Source organism: Macaca nemestrina, chromosome 9 (genome assembly GCF_043159975.1).
Source record: "Macaca nemestrina isolate mMacNem1 chromosome 9, mMacNem.hap1, whole genome shotgun sequence".
Lineage (NCBI taxonomy): Eukaryota > Metazoa > Chordata > Mammalia > Primates > Cercopithecidae > Macaca > Macaca nemestrina.
Window position 1 is genome coordinate 56,313,844 of NC_092133.1, and position 16,144 is coordinate 56,329,987.

The window sequence follows — 16,144 nt, forward strand, 5'->3', positions numbered from 1 at the left end:
AGCTTTGCACATACAGAAAGAATTCGGCAAGTTCTAGGTCAATTTAAAGGCCTCGTACACTGTCAGTCTATCAGGATATTTCTGCCTAAAAAATTTCCCTCAAATATTTTAAACCATAGAAATGAAGGTGCAGAAAAAGGTAGGAACATTTCCCATTTGAGATACTGCTACCCACGAGCATATGGACTGCTTTATTCCTGCCAAAACATTCTTTTGCTTTATGTTTTGATACAGTCTTAGAGGAAAACATGAAGTAAACAAGCAAACAAACAAAAAAACCCCACAAAATCTGAGAGAACAAAGAATAGTGGAGAGTAGAAATGGAAGGCAGTGTCAATAAAAAAAAAAAATTCTCTAGCAATGCAAAGACACAATGATTGTGTGGATGGGAAACTTAAAGATAATTGGAGAAGGACAAGAAAACAGTAAAGAAAAGACCATCTGCCCTATGGAAAGAGGTGGTATTACATATGGTGCCTGAAAATACTGATCCAATGTAATGGGCTTTCTTAGCTCCGTAAGACGAAATTCTTGAAGAACCGGTCAGATGGCCTTAAGCCTAGGAATGTACTCATTCACTTAATAGTCATTCAACAAATATTTACTGAAGCCCTACTGTGTTCTGGGCACAAATACAGGTGCTTGTGGGTATTGCACTGAACAAGGAAAAGTTCTTGCTTTCATTCTATTGAAGAGAACCAGACAGCAAGCAAGTAAACAAGCATATAATTTCAAGATGGTGTTAAAAGCTCTAAAGAAAATAAAATATGGCCAGATGGCACTGGCAGGGGGTGGTGAAGATGGGAGGGGTAAATCATGGGAAAACGCCTGTTTATGAGGAAGACATTTGCGTTGAAGAATGTACGGGGACCGCAGAGATCTGGAACAAGCTGAGGGAACTCAAACCAAGCAAACAGAAAATGAGAACAAAGGTGTAGTCTAGGAAGCAAAATAAGGCTGGTTAGCTGGAAGATGGTGAGGAAGGAGCAAAATGGGAGGAGATGAGGAAGAGAGGTGGTCAGAATATCTTAAGAAGTCTATCCTCAGTGCAGAGGGAGATTTCTGATCAAACACGGCAGATGTGATAGCTATATTTATCCTTCCTCTCCCAAAACTCCACCAAAAAGCAATAATAGATTTAAAGGGTGAAATCCAGAAGGGCACACATGTGCGTGTCCTTTTCCATTCCCACATATACAATGGGGAAGAAATCAAAAACAGATGAGGGTTGTCTCCAAACTTCAGAATATGAAAAGAGGATTTGAGTGTGGTCATTCATCCAGTCGAAGAGAGAGGCTGAAACCTAAATGTCTGAAGCAGTAGAATCAGTGCTGTGCTGACAAATGTTTAACATCCAACTCCTGGAAAAAGAAAAGCCCCAGTGTGTAGCACTAGCCAATTTCCATGCTGTCAATCCCCCCACAACAACCAATTTCAAGCCGTCCATCTGATGTTACTGAATGAGGAATTGGGAAGAGATGTACACAACCAGCTCATGAGCCAATACAATCAGGCTCCAGCACACTGCTGGGAATAAAAAGACAAGCTGATTTGCCTTTCAAATCCTCAAAAGGTGGAGGCTATGGAAGCGTAGTACCTCAGAAGATAAGATGAGACTTGGGGCTGCAAGTAAAATCGGATCAAAGACTGTGTATGGAGCTGTCAGGTCTCCAGGCCCTTCCCAACTCAGCAAAGTCAGATAACTGCCTCCTTCTAGCCTGAAGGACACCAGAATTAGTGTCTGGAGAAGGTGAACTAGAGAGATTCAGACTCAAGGGCCCAGACAGAACAGAGGGCAGTGATGAGGATTTGGACCGAGAATAGGTGATCACAGAAAAAGGAAGGAGAATGCAGGCGTTAAAGTTAGGCTGCTTGGGTTCAAATCCTTGTTCTGCCACTAACTGAGATATTTTGAGAAAGCTACTTTATCTCTTTGGGTTTCAGTTTCCTCATCTATTAAAAGGGAATAACAGTAATACCAGTATCTCACTTAATGAGGATTAAATGAGTTAATACGTGTAAAGAACATAGAGCCTGACAAGCAGTAATCACTATGTAAATATTAGTTATCAATATTATGATTAAAGTATGCATAAAGCACAAGACTGGCAGCCTCTTTCCCCTACTCAGAAGGTATTCACACAGGTGTGCACTGCAAAGGTTGGTGGATTTGTCTCTCAAAAAACTGTACCACCTACGGTAAAGGGAACATAATCCTGACATTAAAGAGCCCCTCTTAATCACTGCCACCTGATCAGCACTGCCTAAACTCTTTAGAGCTGCCACTCACATGTTTGTGCCTGACACAGTCAGGTACAGCCATTGTGGAAAGCCTTCAATATAAAAGATAGAGCCAAAGCAAAAAAAAAAAAAAAAAAAAAAAAAAAAAAAAAAAAAAAAAAAAAAAGAGGAAGAAAAGGAAATCTGAGGAATTAGAGACATTCAGGAAACAGAAAAACTAAATTGCAAGAAAGTTATCTCAAATGTTCTCAGAAAAGTAACAGAAAATATTGTACCCATTAAACAAGAACAGGATACTTTAAGAAAAGAAGCTATCAGATAACAAGAAAATGTTCTTGAAAATTAAAAGGTTGGAAGAAAAAAATCAAGATTTCTCAGAAAAAATCCAAAGCAATGAGATGAATAGGAGAAAAAAGATGAGCAACTCTCTGATTTTTAACATTCTTCCTTATTGCTTTGAGAAAATGAAAATCAATTTGAAAGAGAACAATGGGGATTAGTGGGAGGGTTTTTAAGCAGGAGGCTGACATGATTTGGATGACAGTTTATATGGCGACTTTGACTGCAAAGTGGGAACTGATTTGTGAAGAAGCAAAAAGGTAAATGGGGGACCAACAGGAAGCTACTACAGTGGTTCAGTGAGAAATGATAATGTGGCTTAGAAGACAGCAGTGGAGGAGGAAAGAAAATAGATACGGGATATGTAAAAGGAAAAGAACAAATAGAATCGTCAAGATAAGAAACACTCAAAAGGCCAAGATGTCATCATATACAATGAAAACATCATGGACGTTTAATTCCATTAGACAACACCCTCAACAGCTCACCAGTCTAAACCCTACATTTTAAATGAGTGATGGAATTGTCCAGACCATCTCAACCCTGTCTAGTCTTCCTAATATTGTTGAGGAAACACTGACCAGAGTGAAAATAGAAATAATACGTGCTTTTGTTGCTTTGATAATGTTTAGAGATTAAAGCTCTTAGTAAAGCTTAGTATCTTTTCCAAAAAAATCACTGGTTTAATAAATAAAAATAGTAGTGACAATGAGGTGGTTTATATGTCTCAAAATTTATTTGCAAATATTCTTTTCTTCAGATGATGTCAAATGGTTTTACTATTAAAAAAAAGTCTAAAAGAGAGTCAATCATTATTTTTTTTCAGGCAATCATCATGTGTTCCTTTCAGATATATCAACATTCCCAAAAGCCCAATCAAGGTGCAATATTTCCAAAGTTTCCAGTGTTCATCAGCTAAGCGATATCCTCGACCTTCTTAATAGCCTGTGAACTCTCAAGAAATAAGCTGAGGGGCTAAACACAGCCAGCATCCATACTTTAGAGAGTGTAGAAATTTTAGTCTCTCTTAACCTGACAAGCAATTATTTCTGAGCTATGAAAATTTCACAGAGTAAAATCAAGTAGTAAGCATTCCTGAAACAAAACAGAAACCACACACACACAAATGACTTTGTGGTGTAGCACATTCTACATAAAATTTTAATAAGCTCCAACTTATTTTGAGGTTCTGTAAAGATTTGGTGAACATAACTACTCTGATTCATTTTCTATGTGATTCAAAAGGCTGGATCATATAACCATCAAAACAAATACAGTCCAATGTCCAGAAACCTGAAAAGAAATTACCTTGGTTTTTGAAAGAATGGGGGCAGCTCGATCAAGCAACATTTCTACCACCTGCTCATGGCCACTCCTTGCTCCACAGTGCAGTGGTGTCAGACCATCCTGTTGAACAAAGGAAACATTACCAATTAAATTTGACAATAAATTCTATGAGTGCAGTGTACTTCTTCAAGATCCAGTATGGCACCCAACATGCTGTGGACAAGTGGGCTTCAAACATTTGCTCGTTTATTTCATAAAATACTTTCTTATTTTAGGTTGAAAACTACATTTTTTCATAAGTTTAAATAGCTGCAAAGTATGTAATTTCCCACAAGTCTGAATATCAACATTTAAATGTGTAGCTTTTCCACTACTGTTTTGAATAGCCAATAAAATCTAAGTACTACAAGAAATTTGATGCTCACCATTAACAAAAACACATGAATAAACTCTTAAATAGAAATCTGTAATAGAAATTCTACATTGGTTCTTTTTCCTCTTGAGTTTCTATTTCCATTCCATTTCCGCATACATAATTTTATCTTACTGTAATTTTATGCTTGAAGGTTTTTTATTGATTACCACATATTTCTCTGCCATAAAATTATATCAGTTTAAATTTAAGAAAGGTTTAAATATTTCCTGACAACACATGCCTCTAAGTATAAAAAATGAATCATCTATTGGATTACTATAATTATTTGAATATAACCAATCAAAACAGCAAAAATATATAAAAAGTTTTGTGACCATTCCACAAAAACAATGTATTAAAAATTTCTCTTTTAATGGGATATGCTTTTTTCATGACTAGTTTATGTATCTGCTAATGAAGATTCGTTATTGCTAGAACGAGACAGGGTTCAGCATCAATATTAGCCCTGATTTTTGCTTTTATAGATATTAGTGCTGAGAAAACTTGTTCGCATAGACTGTTGTAGTAGAGTTACAAATTCTTTTTTTTTTTTTTTTTTTTTGAGATGGAGTCTCGCTCTTTCGCCCGGGCTGGAGTGCAGTGGCCGGATCTCAGCTCACTGCAAGTTCCGCCTGCCAGGTTTACGCCATTCTCCTGCCTCAATCTCCCGAGTAGCTGGGACTACAGGCCCCCACCACCTCACCCGGTTAGTTTTTTTTTTTTTTTGTATTTTTTAGTAGAGACGGGGTTTCATCGTGTTAGCCAGGACGGTCTCGATCTCCTGACCTCGTGATCCACATGTCTCGGCCTCCCAAAGTGCTGGGATTACAGGCTTGAGCCACTGCGCCCGGCCTAGAGTTACAAATTCTCTGAATTCCATGTGACAAATTACTTAATGATCTTTTTTTGTCTTTCAAAAATTTTTAAAAAAATTTCTTCCAAAAGAAATAAATGGGATACATGTGCAGAATGTGTAGGTTTGTCACATAGGTACATGTATGCCATGGTGGTTTGCTGTACCTATTGACCCATCCTCTAAGTTCCTCCCCTCACCCCCCAGCCCCCAATAGGCCCTGGTGTGTGTTGTTCCCTTCTCTATGTCCATGTGTTCTCATTGCTCAACTCCCACTTGTGAGTGAGAACATGAGGTATTTGGTTTTCTGTTCCCATGTTAGTTTGCTGAGGATGATGGCTTCCAGCTTCATCCATGTCCCTGAGAAGGACATGATCTCATTCTTTTTTATGGCTGCATAGTATTCCACGATGTAAATGTACCACATTTTCTTTCTCCAATCTATTGTTGATGGGCATTTTGGTTGGTTTCACGTCTTTGCTATTGTAAATAGTGCTGCAATAAACATACGTGTGCATATGTCTTTATAGTAGAATGATTTATATTCCTTTGGGTATATACCCAGTAATGGGATTGCTGGGTCAAATGGTATTTCTGGTTCTAGATCCTTGAGGAATTGCCATACCGTGTTCCACAATGATTGAACTAATTTACATTCCCACCAACAGTGTAAAAGTGTTCCTATTTCTCCACAGCCTCCCCAGCATCTATTGTTTCCTGACATTTTAATAACTACCATTCTGTCTGGTGTGAGATGATATCTCACTGTGGTTTTGATTTGCATTTCTCTGATGATCAGTGATGTTGAACTTTTTTTCATATGTTTCTTGGCCGCATAAATGTCTTCTTTTGAGAAGTGTCTGTTCATATCCTTTGTCCACTTTTTGATGAGGTTTTTTCTTGTAAATTCGTTTAAGTTCTTTGCAGATTCTGGATATTAGCCCTTTGACAAATGGGTAGATTGCAGAAATTTTCTCACATCCTGTAGGTTGCCTGTTCACTCTAATGATAGTTTCTTTTGCCGTGCAGAAGCTCTTCTGTTTAATTAGATCTCATTTGTCAATTTTGGCTTTTGTTGCAATTGTTTTTGGCATTTTTGTCATGAAATCTTTGCCCATGCCTATGTGCTGAATGCTACTGCTTAGGTTTTCTTCTAGGGTTTTTATGGTTTTGTGTTTTACGTTTAAGTCTTTAAACCACCTTAAGCTAATTTTTGTATTAGATGTAAGGAAGGGGTCCAATTTCAGTTTTCTGCATATGGCTAGCCAGTTTTCCCAGCACCATTTACTGAACTGGAGATCCTTTCCCCATTGCTTGTTTTTGTCAGGTTTGTTGAAGATCAGATGGTTGCAGATTTCTGAGGTCTCTGTTCTGCTCCATTGGTCTATATGTCTGTTTTGGTACCAGTACCAGGCTGTTTTGGTTACCGTAGCCTTGTAGTGTAGTTTGAAGTGAAGTAGCGTGTTCTTTTTGTTCTTTTTGCTTAGGATTTTCTTGGCTATATGGGGTCTTCTTTGATTCCATATGAAATTTAAAATAGATTTTCTAATTCTGTGAAGAATGTCAATGGTAGTTTGATGGGAATAGCATTGAATCGATATATTACTTTGGGCAGTATGGCCATTTTCATGATATTAATTCCTCCTATCCATGAAGATGGAATGTTTCTTCATTTGTTTGCATCCTCTTCATTTGTTTGCATCCTCTCTTATATCCTTGAGCAGTGGTTTGTAGTTCTCCTTGCAGAGTTTCTTCACATCCCTTGTTAGCTGTATACCTATGTATTTTATTCTCTTTGCAGTGATTGTGAATGGGAGTTCATTCATGATTTGGCACTTACCAGTTTAAGGAGTTTTTGGGCTGAGATGGTGGAGTTTTCTAAATATAAAATCATGTCATCTGCAAACAGAGATAATTTGACTTCCTCTCTTCCTATTTGAGTATGATTTATTTCTTTCTCTTGACTGATTGCTCTGGTCTGAACTTCCAATATTATGTTGAATAGGAGTGGTGAGACAGGACATCCTTGTCTTGTACCAGTTTTCAAAGGGAATGCTTCCAGCTTTTGCCCATTCAATATGGTATTAGTTGTGGGTTTGTCATAAATAGCTCTTATTATTTTGAGATATGTTCCATCAATCCCTAGTTTGTTGAGAGTTTTTAACATGAAGGGATGTTGAATTTTATCAAAGGCCTTTTCTGCATCTATTGAGATAATCATGTGGTTTTTGTCTTTGGTTCTGTTTATGTGATGGATTATGTTTATTGATTTGCGTAAGTTGAACCAGCCTTGCATCCCAGAGATGAAGCTGATTTCCTCGTGGCAGATACGTTTTTTGATGTGCTGGATTTGGTTTGCCAGTATTTTATCGAGGATTTTCTCATCAATGTTCATCAGGGATACTGGCCTGAAGTTTTCTTTTTTTGTTGTGTCTCTTCTTGGTTTTGGTATCAGGATGATGCTGGCTTCATAAAATGAGTTAGGGAGGAGTCCTTCCTTTTTAATTGTTTGGAAGAGTTTCAGAAGGAATGGTACCAGCTCTTCTTTGTATTTCTGGTAGAATTCAGCTGTAAATCCATCTGGATCCTGGGCTTTTTTTGGTTGGTAGGCTATTAATTACTGCCTCAATTTCAGAACTCGTTATTGGTCTATTCAGGGATTCGACATCTTCCTGGTTAATCTTGAGAGGGTATATGTGTCCAGGAATTTATCCATTTTTTTCTAGATTTTCCAGTTTATTTCCATAAAACTGTTTATAGTATTCACTGATAGTAGTTTGTATTTCTGTGGGGTCAGTGGTGATATCTCCTTTGTCATTTTTTATTGTCTATTTGAGTCTTCTCTCTTTTCTTCGTTAGTTTAGCTAGCAGTCTATCTATATTGTCCATTTTTTCAAAAAAAAAAAAAAAAACAGTTCCTGGGTTCATTGATTTTTTGGAGTGCTTTTCATGTCTCTATCTCCTTTAACTCTTCTCTTAGTTATTTCTTGTCTTCTGCTAGCTTTTGGATTCATTTGTTCTTGCCTTTCTGGCTCTTTTAATTGTGATATTAGGGTGTCGATTTGAGATCTTTCAAGCTTTCTGATGTGGGCATTTAGTGCTATAAAATTCCCTCTTAGCACTGCTTTAGCTGCATCCTAGAGATTCGGGTACACTGTCTCTCTGTTCTCATTGGCTTCAAAGAACTTCTTGATTCCTGCCTTAATTTCATAATGTTTACCCAGGAGTCATTTAGGAGCTGGCTGTTCAATTTCCATGTAATTGTGTAGTTTTCAGTGAGTTTCTTAATCCTGAGTTCTAATTTCATTGCACTGTGGTCTGAGAGACTGTTTGTTATCATTTCAGTTCTTTTGCATTTGCCGAGGAGTGTTTTACTTCCAATCATATGATCGATTTTTGAGTAAGTGCCATGTGGCACTGAGAAGAATGTGTATTCTGTTGATTTGGGGTAGAAAGTTCTCTAGACGTCTACTAAGTCCACTTTATCCAGAGCTGAATTCAAATCCTAACTATCCTTGTTAATTTTCTGTCTCATGGATCTGTCTAATACTGACAGTGGGGTGTTAAATTCTCCCACTATTATTGTGTGGGAGTCTAAGTCTCTTTATAGGTCTCAAAGAAAATGTTTTATGAATCTGGGTGATCTTTTATTGGGTGCATATATATATAGAATAGTTAGCTCTTCTTTTGAATTGTTCCCTTTACCATTATGTAATACCCTTCTTTGTCTTTTTGGACCTTTGTTGATTTAAAGTCTGTTTTGTCAGAGACTAGGATTGCAACCCCTGCTATTTTTTTGCTTTCCATTTGCTTGGTAAATATTCCTCCATCCCTTTATTTTGAGCCTATGTGTGTCTTTGCGTGTAAGATGGGCCTCCTGAATATAGCACACTGATGGGTCTTGACTCTTTATCCAATTTGCCAGTCTGTGTCTTTTAATTGTGGCCTTTAGCCCATTTACATTTAAGGTTGGTATTGTTATATGTGAATTTGATCCTGTTATCATGCTGCTATTTGGTTATTTTGTACATTAGTTGATTCTGTTTCTTCATAGTTTCATCGGTCTTTATATTCTGGTGTGTTTTTGCAGTGGCTGGTACTGGTTTTTCCTTTCCATGTTTAGTACTTCCTTTAGGAGCTATTGTGAGGCAGGCCTGGTGGTAATGAAATCCCTCAGCATTTGCTTGTCTGTAAAGGATTTTATTTCTCCTTCGCTTAAGAAGCTTAGTTTAGCTGGATATGAAATTCTGGGTTGAAAATTCTTTTCCTTATGAATGTTGAATACTGGCCCCCAATTTCTTGGCTTGTAGAGTTTCTGCTGAGATGTCTGCTGTTAGTCTGATGGGCTTCCCTTTGTAGGTGACCTGGCCTTTCTCTCTAGCTGCCCTTAACAGTTTTTCCTTCATTTAGACCTTGGAGAATCTGAATATTATGTGTCTCGGAGTTGGTCTTCTCACGGAGCATCTTATGGTGTTCTCTGTATTTCCTGAATTTGCATGTTGGCCTATTTTGCTAGGTTGGGTAAGTTCTCCTGGATAATATCCTGAAGTGTGTTTTCCCGCTTGTTTCCATTCTCCCTGTCTTCTTCTTGTACTCCAATAATAGGTTCAGTCTTTTTATGAAGTCCCATATTTCTTGGAGGCTTTGTTCATTCCTTTTCATTCTTATTTCTCTAGTCTTGTCTGCATGCCTTACTTCATCAAGGTGGTCTTCAAACTCTGATACCCTTTCTTCTGCTTGGTCAATTTGGCTATTGATACTTGTATATGCTTTGTGAAGTTCTCATGCTGTGTTTTTCAGCTCCATCAGGTCGTTTATGTTCCTCTTGCAGCTGGTTATTCTAGCTAGCAATTCCTCTAACCTTCTATCAAGATTCTTAGCTTCTTTGCATTGGTTTAGAATATGCTCCTTTAGCTCAGCGTAGTTTTTTATTACCCATCTTCTGAAGCCTACTTCTGTCAATTCATCCATCCGATCCTCCATGCTTCATGATCTTTCACCCAAAATTCTTCTCAATGATCCATCACAGGACAACTTCATTAGGTCTTTGATTTTTGTGGGCAGCAAGGGGTTAATCAGATCACTAGAATCATGCAGTTCTCAGCAGAACACCAATATTTTGAATTCTTCTGTTTGCCCCCACCACCTCAGGAGTTTTTGCACCCTTGGGCAATGTGTGTGAGAGAGAGCTAGGCTTTTCTTAGTACTAGGGCAGAGGGAATATGTGTTAAAGGACAGGTGGGAAGGGAGACTCTGCAGGAAGCTGAGGAAGTAGAGAGTTATTCACTTAAAACTAAGTGGTCCCAATCCTGCTGGAGAAGTTTTCACAAGTGTTCTTGGTTTATGAGTTCCTCAACTTGAAGATCCCTGAGACTGGTACTTAGTCATACTTAAAAATACAAGAAAATTTGATTCATTATGTTCATATAACTTTCTGGACTGTGTGAGCAGATCTTGAAAGTAAGCCTAATTATTCTAACTTATAAGCAAAAAGGTACTACCCTATTTCTAAACTACTAGCCAAATCTCAATAGTATTAATGTTATTTAAAAATAAAATTTTAATTGCAAATAGTACATGGCCTAATTTGAACATTCTTTGGAACATGTTTATATCTTCTGCCTTTTATGTTGATTTAAAACATTTGCTTTTATAAACCAAAGTAAAGCAGCCTTTCAAGTGAAAACAGCATTTTGCTAATAAAATAAAATAAAATCTGGAAACATGCAAAAAATAATGTCCAAATGTCTACTTCATAATGTAAAACCTGAAAACATATGATGGAGAAATAATACACAAAAATCACATCCACCTTCCACCACCTACACACAAAAAAATTTCATACAGACTGCAGTACAGTGATTGTTTTTTATGAATTAAAAGGTCAAAATTGTTTCATTTTCTCTTCTGCAGATTCTAATAAGTAAAAAATGACAAAATATGCATAGACATGTCTGTAAACCAAAAATAAAATTCTAAGGCCCCCCAACCATCTGAATGGATCCCTCCTCTCAGCCAAGAGCATTCCAAAATTAACCTGCAAAACTAGTTCAGGTCATGATGGGTAGGGGAAGCCAGGCATGCCTCATTCTGCCCTCCTCCTTTTTGGAATTACTGCTAGAACAGACTCTGTAAGTCTGGAAACAATAGGAAACATTTACAATCTATTCTCTCTGAAGCCTGGGAGGCTTCATCTGCATGACAAAACCTTGGTCCCCATAATCCCTTATCATAACCTAGATATTCCTTTGTATTGATAACTCTTTCAATCAGAGTAACTCTTTCAATCAAAAAATCTTTGAATCCATTGATGACTTGGAAGATCCTCCGCTTCCATTATCCTGCCTTTCCAGATGGAAGCAATGTACATCTTTCATATATTGATTGATGTCTCATGTCTCCCTAAAATGTATACAACCAAGCTGTACCCGAACCACCTTGGGCACAGGTTCTCAGGATCTCCTAAGGGTTGCATCACGGGCCATTAGTCACTCATATTTAGCTCAGAATAAATGTATTCAAATATCTTACCAGGGTCTGACTCTTTTCATCAATAATTTCAAACTATGGTCACACAGAAAAATGCACTAATTCATCCTTGAAAATTATCTTCCACAGAGCAAAATGCTACATACTGAATGCAAAGTGTTTGGCTAAGAGCAAAATCTATCTCAACCATCAACTCCTTAATATTGTGAGGTATACTGTTTCACTGTTTCTTCTTACAGATACACATTTTTTGTTGATTTTGCCTTTTTTTTTTTTTTTTTGAGATGGAGTCTCTCTTTATCGCCCAGGGTGGAGTACAATAGCGCGATCTCAGCTCACTGCAACCTCCGCCTTCTGGGTTCAAGCGATTCTTCTGCTTCAGCCTCCTGAGTAGCTGGGATTACAGGCACCTGTCACCACGCCTGGCTAATTTTTGTATTTTTAGTAGAGACTGGGTTTCACCATGTTGGCCAGGCTGATCTTGAACTCCTGACCTCAGGTAATCCACCCGCCTCAGCCTCCCAAAGTGCTGGGATTACAGGTGTGAGCCTTTGTGCCTGGCCTGATTTTTGTCTTTTCAAGAAAAGTTTTAATTATAAAAATTTTCAAACAGATTGCAGATTAAAACAGACAGAATATTATAACGAATCTCCGGGTACCTAACTCAGCTTCAACAATTGTCACCCCATGCTCAGTCGAGACTCGTCTATATCCTGACCAAAAGTCAAACCCTTTTCTTGTATTATTTTGAAGCAAATCCAAGACAGCATATTATTATATCCTCATGATTAGTCTTATAAGAGTATATTTATTTGATAAATAGAGACTCCAAGTTTCAAAGAAGTGAAATTACTCATCCAAGGCTGCCGGCACCAAATTTAGAATGAGGCTTGAACTATGAGTGCTGGCTCTACAAGACAATCAAGGCATGTCTTCAGAGGGGTTACTAAGGCAAAGTCCCTGTGCTCACACTTGCAGCCACTCTTAGCCTTCCCTTAGCTACATTCAGAAGCTGCTACCTCTGATCTCTGTTTGTTTACTAACAACATGTGGCGTCTAAAGACTCAGCAGGGAAAGGTGACATTTCACCAGTGGAAGAGCTATGAAGTGTTATCTTCTTTAGCCATTGTTCCTTTAATCACCTTGCTTCCATGACAAAGTCAGCTGTTTCCCCAAGGTACAACTCATCAGCTCTAGCTGAACTGCGAAGAGCTACCTGAAGCACAACTCTTTCAACTGTAGTTTTCCTTGTAGTATTTTTAACACTGACTTCAAGTGTCAGTCTCCTTTGGATGGTCTACAAATTCAATCTGGCTCTTTTCAAAGGCGTGTAGCTCTTCGAGTAGCCAAAATTGCGGCCGGAGGGATGCCTCATCAGGAAGCTGCACAAGATGTCAACGATGCGACTGCCCCGCTGCACAGGCAGTGCTGGCCCAGCTGCTGGGACATTGACAGGTCAGTGGAAAACGAGTGCCTAGGGTGAATGTAAGATCTTTAATTAGCATCACAGTTCTTGCAGTCATGAAGACAGGCAAGACCAGCTGATCCACAGTGGGACTGAAAAGTACCTGCCATTTAATGATTCACACTTAATTCAGTTAAAAAAAAAAAAAAAAAAGAGGAGGAAAATTAGCAGGCATTGGTTCTACTTCACTCCTACTTTTTGGTTAAAAAAATAAATTTTGAACTAATTTCTTTGGCTTTGAAGTTGGTGTGGCCTATCGCTCACTTTCCTGACACACGGTTCTGATTTAGGATGTCATTCTGTTCAAAATGATCTTCAGTAACTGTCATTCACAGTTACTCCTCAGTCAAGTCTAAATTCTTCGTTAGCATTCAAAGTCGTCTAAAATCAGTTCCTGCTATACTTGGTCCAACTTGGCCTTTCCTGATTCCCTTAACTTATACTGCAATTAACAAACTCTCTGCAGCTTCTGGTAAGAGTCCCTGCTTTTCTTGTGTTACTGTCTTGCCCACGCCACTTCATGTACCTGAGAGTTCCCTTCCCACTTCCTACAGGATCCTTACTATCTTAGAGCAGAGCATTTCTTTGAAACCTTTTCACAAATTAAATGGAATCTTTCTACCTTCCAGACTCCCTATTTTCTATACCTCTTTTGGGGGACCTGTAACTTTTTACCTAGTATTTTCTTTACCTGTGGGCATGCATGAACATTTCTCGTGACAAAGATCCTCTTCCTTGACTTAACTCTCGTCAAGCTTCTCTGAATTCTCTTCTCATCTAGACCCTGACTTTTGGACTTCCATGTGTTAGTGTCTGCTTAGTTCAGTTTTAGCAAGCCTCCTACTGGGTCAGTTTAATGAAAATCCCAACCCTTACTATTAGATCAAATTCCTTATTTCCCACCCTGCCTCTCTTATTAATCTGACCTGCCTTTGGCAATAATCTAGTCAAGCCAGTTTAGCCAGAATTGCCCCTACCTTTGACATTTCCTCCTTGTAATTTTCTATTTACTGACCTCACACCTTACTCCTTGGCTATAAATTCCCACCCTTCCTTGCTGTATCCAGAGTTGAGCTAGATCTCTTTACCACTATAAAATTCATTTGTAGCGCCCCCTTTGGATAAAGTCAGCTTTACTGTTTTCTTACAAGTATCATGAATAATTTTTTTATTTAACACTAGTTTATCTCTGAGGACAAAGCTACCAGCTTAAGGGATAAATGAATCTCACAGAGGAGGTAACTTAGTACTATGTCCATGAAAGTTGCCTAATAAAAATTACTGCGTAAATGAATGAATGGAGTGAGTGAATGAATGTGTTTTCAGGCGAGTTAAAAAATATTTTCTAGTAAGTTGTTTAAAATTCTTTTCCTTGTTATCCTTTTTAAGAGGAGACTCATTTTGGCTACTTCAGTAGCACTATTAAAATACCTTATTTTTGCAGAAAAGTAAAATTCTTAATAGAATAAGTGACTTGTAAATTGGGATTTAAGGATGTGACTAAGTCTCTTAGCTTTCAAAATTTGCTCTAAATAAGATTCCCTTTTTCTACTCGGAATACTAATAAGCGTAACAAAAGAACTATGGTTGATACTGTGCTTTGCAATGCAGCACAGAACTGGCATATTCCTTTCCCTAAAATTAGAGCCACGCTTTTTTTCGATGCAGAATAAGGATTCTTACTTGCTTCCAACTCCTAGAAATGTATAATTAATGAACAAAGTAACTTAGAATGAGCTGTAGACCAAAAAGCAGTTTTTCAACTGCATAGAATAGTGTTGATCTCCAGTTGAAAAATGCTAGACAAAGGCAATTTTGAGGGATTGAGAGGGGGTTGCCTCAAGAAAGGCAACATATGCAGTTGGACTAGAGAGAAGGAGAGGGATGCTGAGTTGCCATAGTAACATTATGGAAGGGAAATGAGATTGCGTGGGGTTAGCAATATTTTCCAATTCCCTTGATTTTTAAAGCACTCACATAACAAACAAGTTTCCCTTGGGCAGAATTCTAAAGCAACACAAACTGGCTAGTCGAGATCTCATATTTCGTTTTAGTGACAGTAATCTTATTAGTGAGGAGGGGAACTGCACGTTACTGGCTGGACGGAATGCTCTCGTGTTAGCCTAAGAGCAAAACCTTGCACACACGAAGGTCAAAAGACTTTCAGGTCTGATTTTTCTGAAAAGCATGAAGCAGGATATTAAGGCATCGCACCTAGGACTATGAAACCAGAATGTGTCTTTAGCAGGTCAAATTTGCTCAGTGTCACTGGAGTGACACAAATGCGTGGTTTGGGAAATATTTTCAAGAAGAGACATATTTATTTTGAGTAGTATCCTTTAGGATACTCTTTCCTTCTTTTCTTTTTCACAAGCAAAATAAATAAATAAATACAAACCCCTCACTCAAGAGAAGGAAAAGGAATTCAAGCAGAGAGAACTCTGCAGATAGATCATGGCTGTAGAACAAGATATAACCTTGAATTAAAAACTGAAAACAATGAAAAAAATGTAGAGAGTCCTTCAGGAGAAGAGAGCTATGATGACACTGAAAGGTAAACTAAATGGCATCACTTACAGTCTAATAACTAAGCTCTTTTTTTTTTTTTTCTTTTTGAGACAAAATCTCGCTGTTACCCAGGCTGGAGCGTAATGGCACAATCTCAGCTCACTGTCACCTCTGCCTCCTGGGTTCAAGCAACTCTCGTGCATCAGCCTCCCAAGTGGCTGGGATTACAGGCATGCCCCACCACTTCCAGTTATTTTTACATTTTTTGTAGAGATGGGGTTTCACCCAGTTGGCCAGGCTGGTCTCAAACTCCTGGCCTCAAGCAATCCTCTCACGTCAGCCTCCCAACGTGCTAGGATTACAGGCATGAGCCACCACACCTGGCCAGCAAAGCTATTTCATATTGGCATTTTCACCAAAAATTTGGACTGTGTCCTCATTTTTTTGTGTGTGTGTTAGGCAGTTATTGAGATAGCCTAAGAGGTGAAATAAAATTTTTTGAATGTCCTCTATGTTATAGGCTTATTATAATTGTGATCTTATTTAA

The 16,144-nt window shown here is 38.2% G+C and overlaps 1 protein-coding gene across 29 annotated transcripts in view; it reads right to left on the reverse strand.

Annotated features, from left to right (window-relative positions):
* LOC105466182 (ankyrin 3) overlaps positions 1–16,144 on the reverse strand; it is a 703,092-nt gene that overhangs the window by 182,649 nt on the left and 504,299 nt on the right. For all 29 annotated transcript variants that reach the window (XM_011715205.3, XM_071069573.1, XM_071069576.1 and 26 more), the window contains one exon: positions 3,889–3,987. In XM_011715205.3, the coding sequence (XP_011713507.2) occupies positions 3,889–3,987 (99 nt within the window). The remainder of the gene's footprint in view (positions 1–3,888; positions 3,988–16,144) is intronic.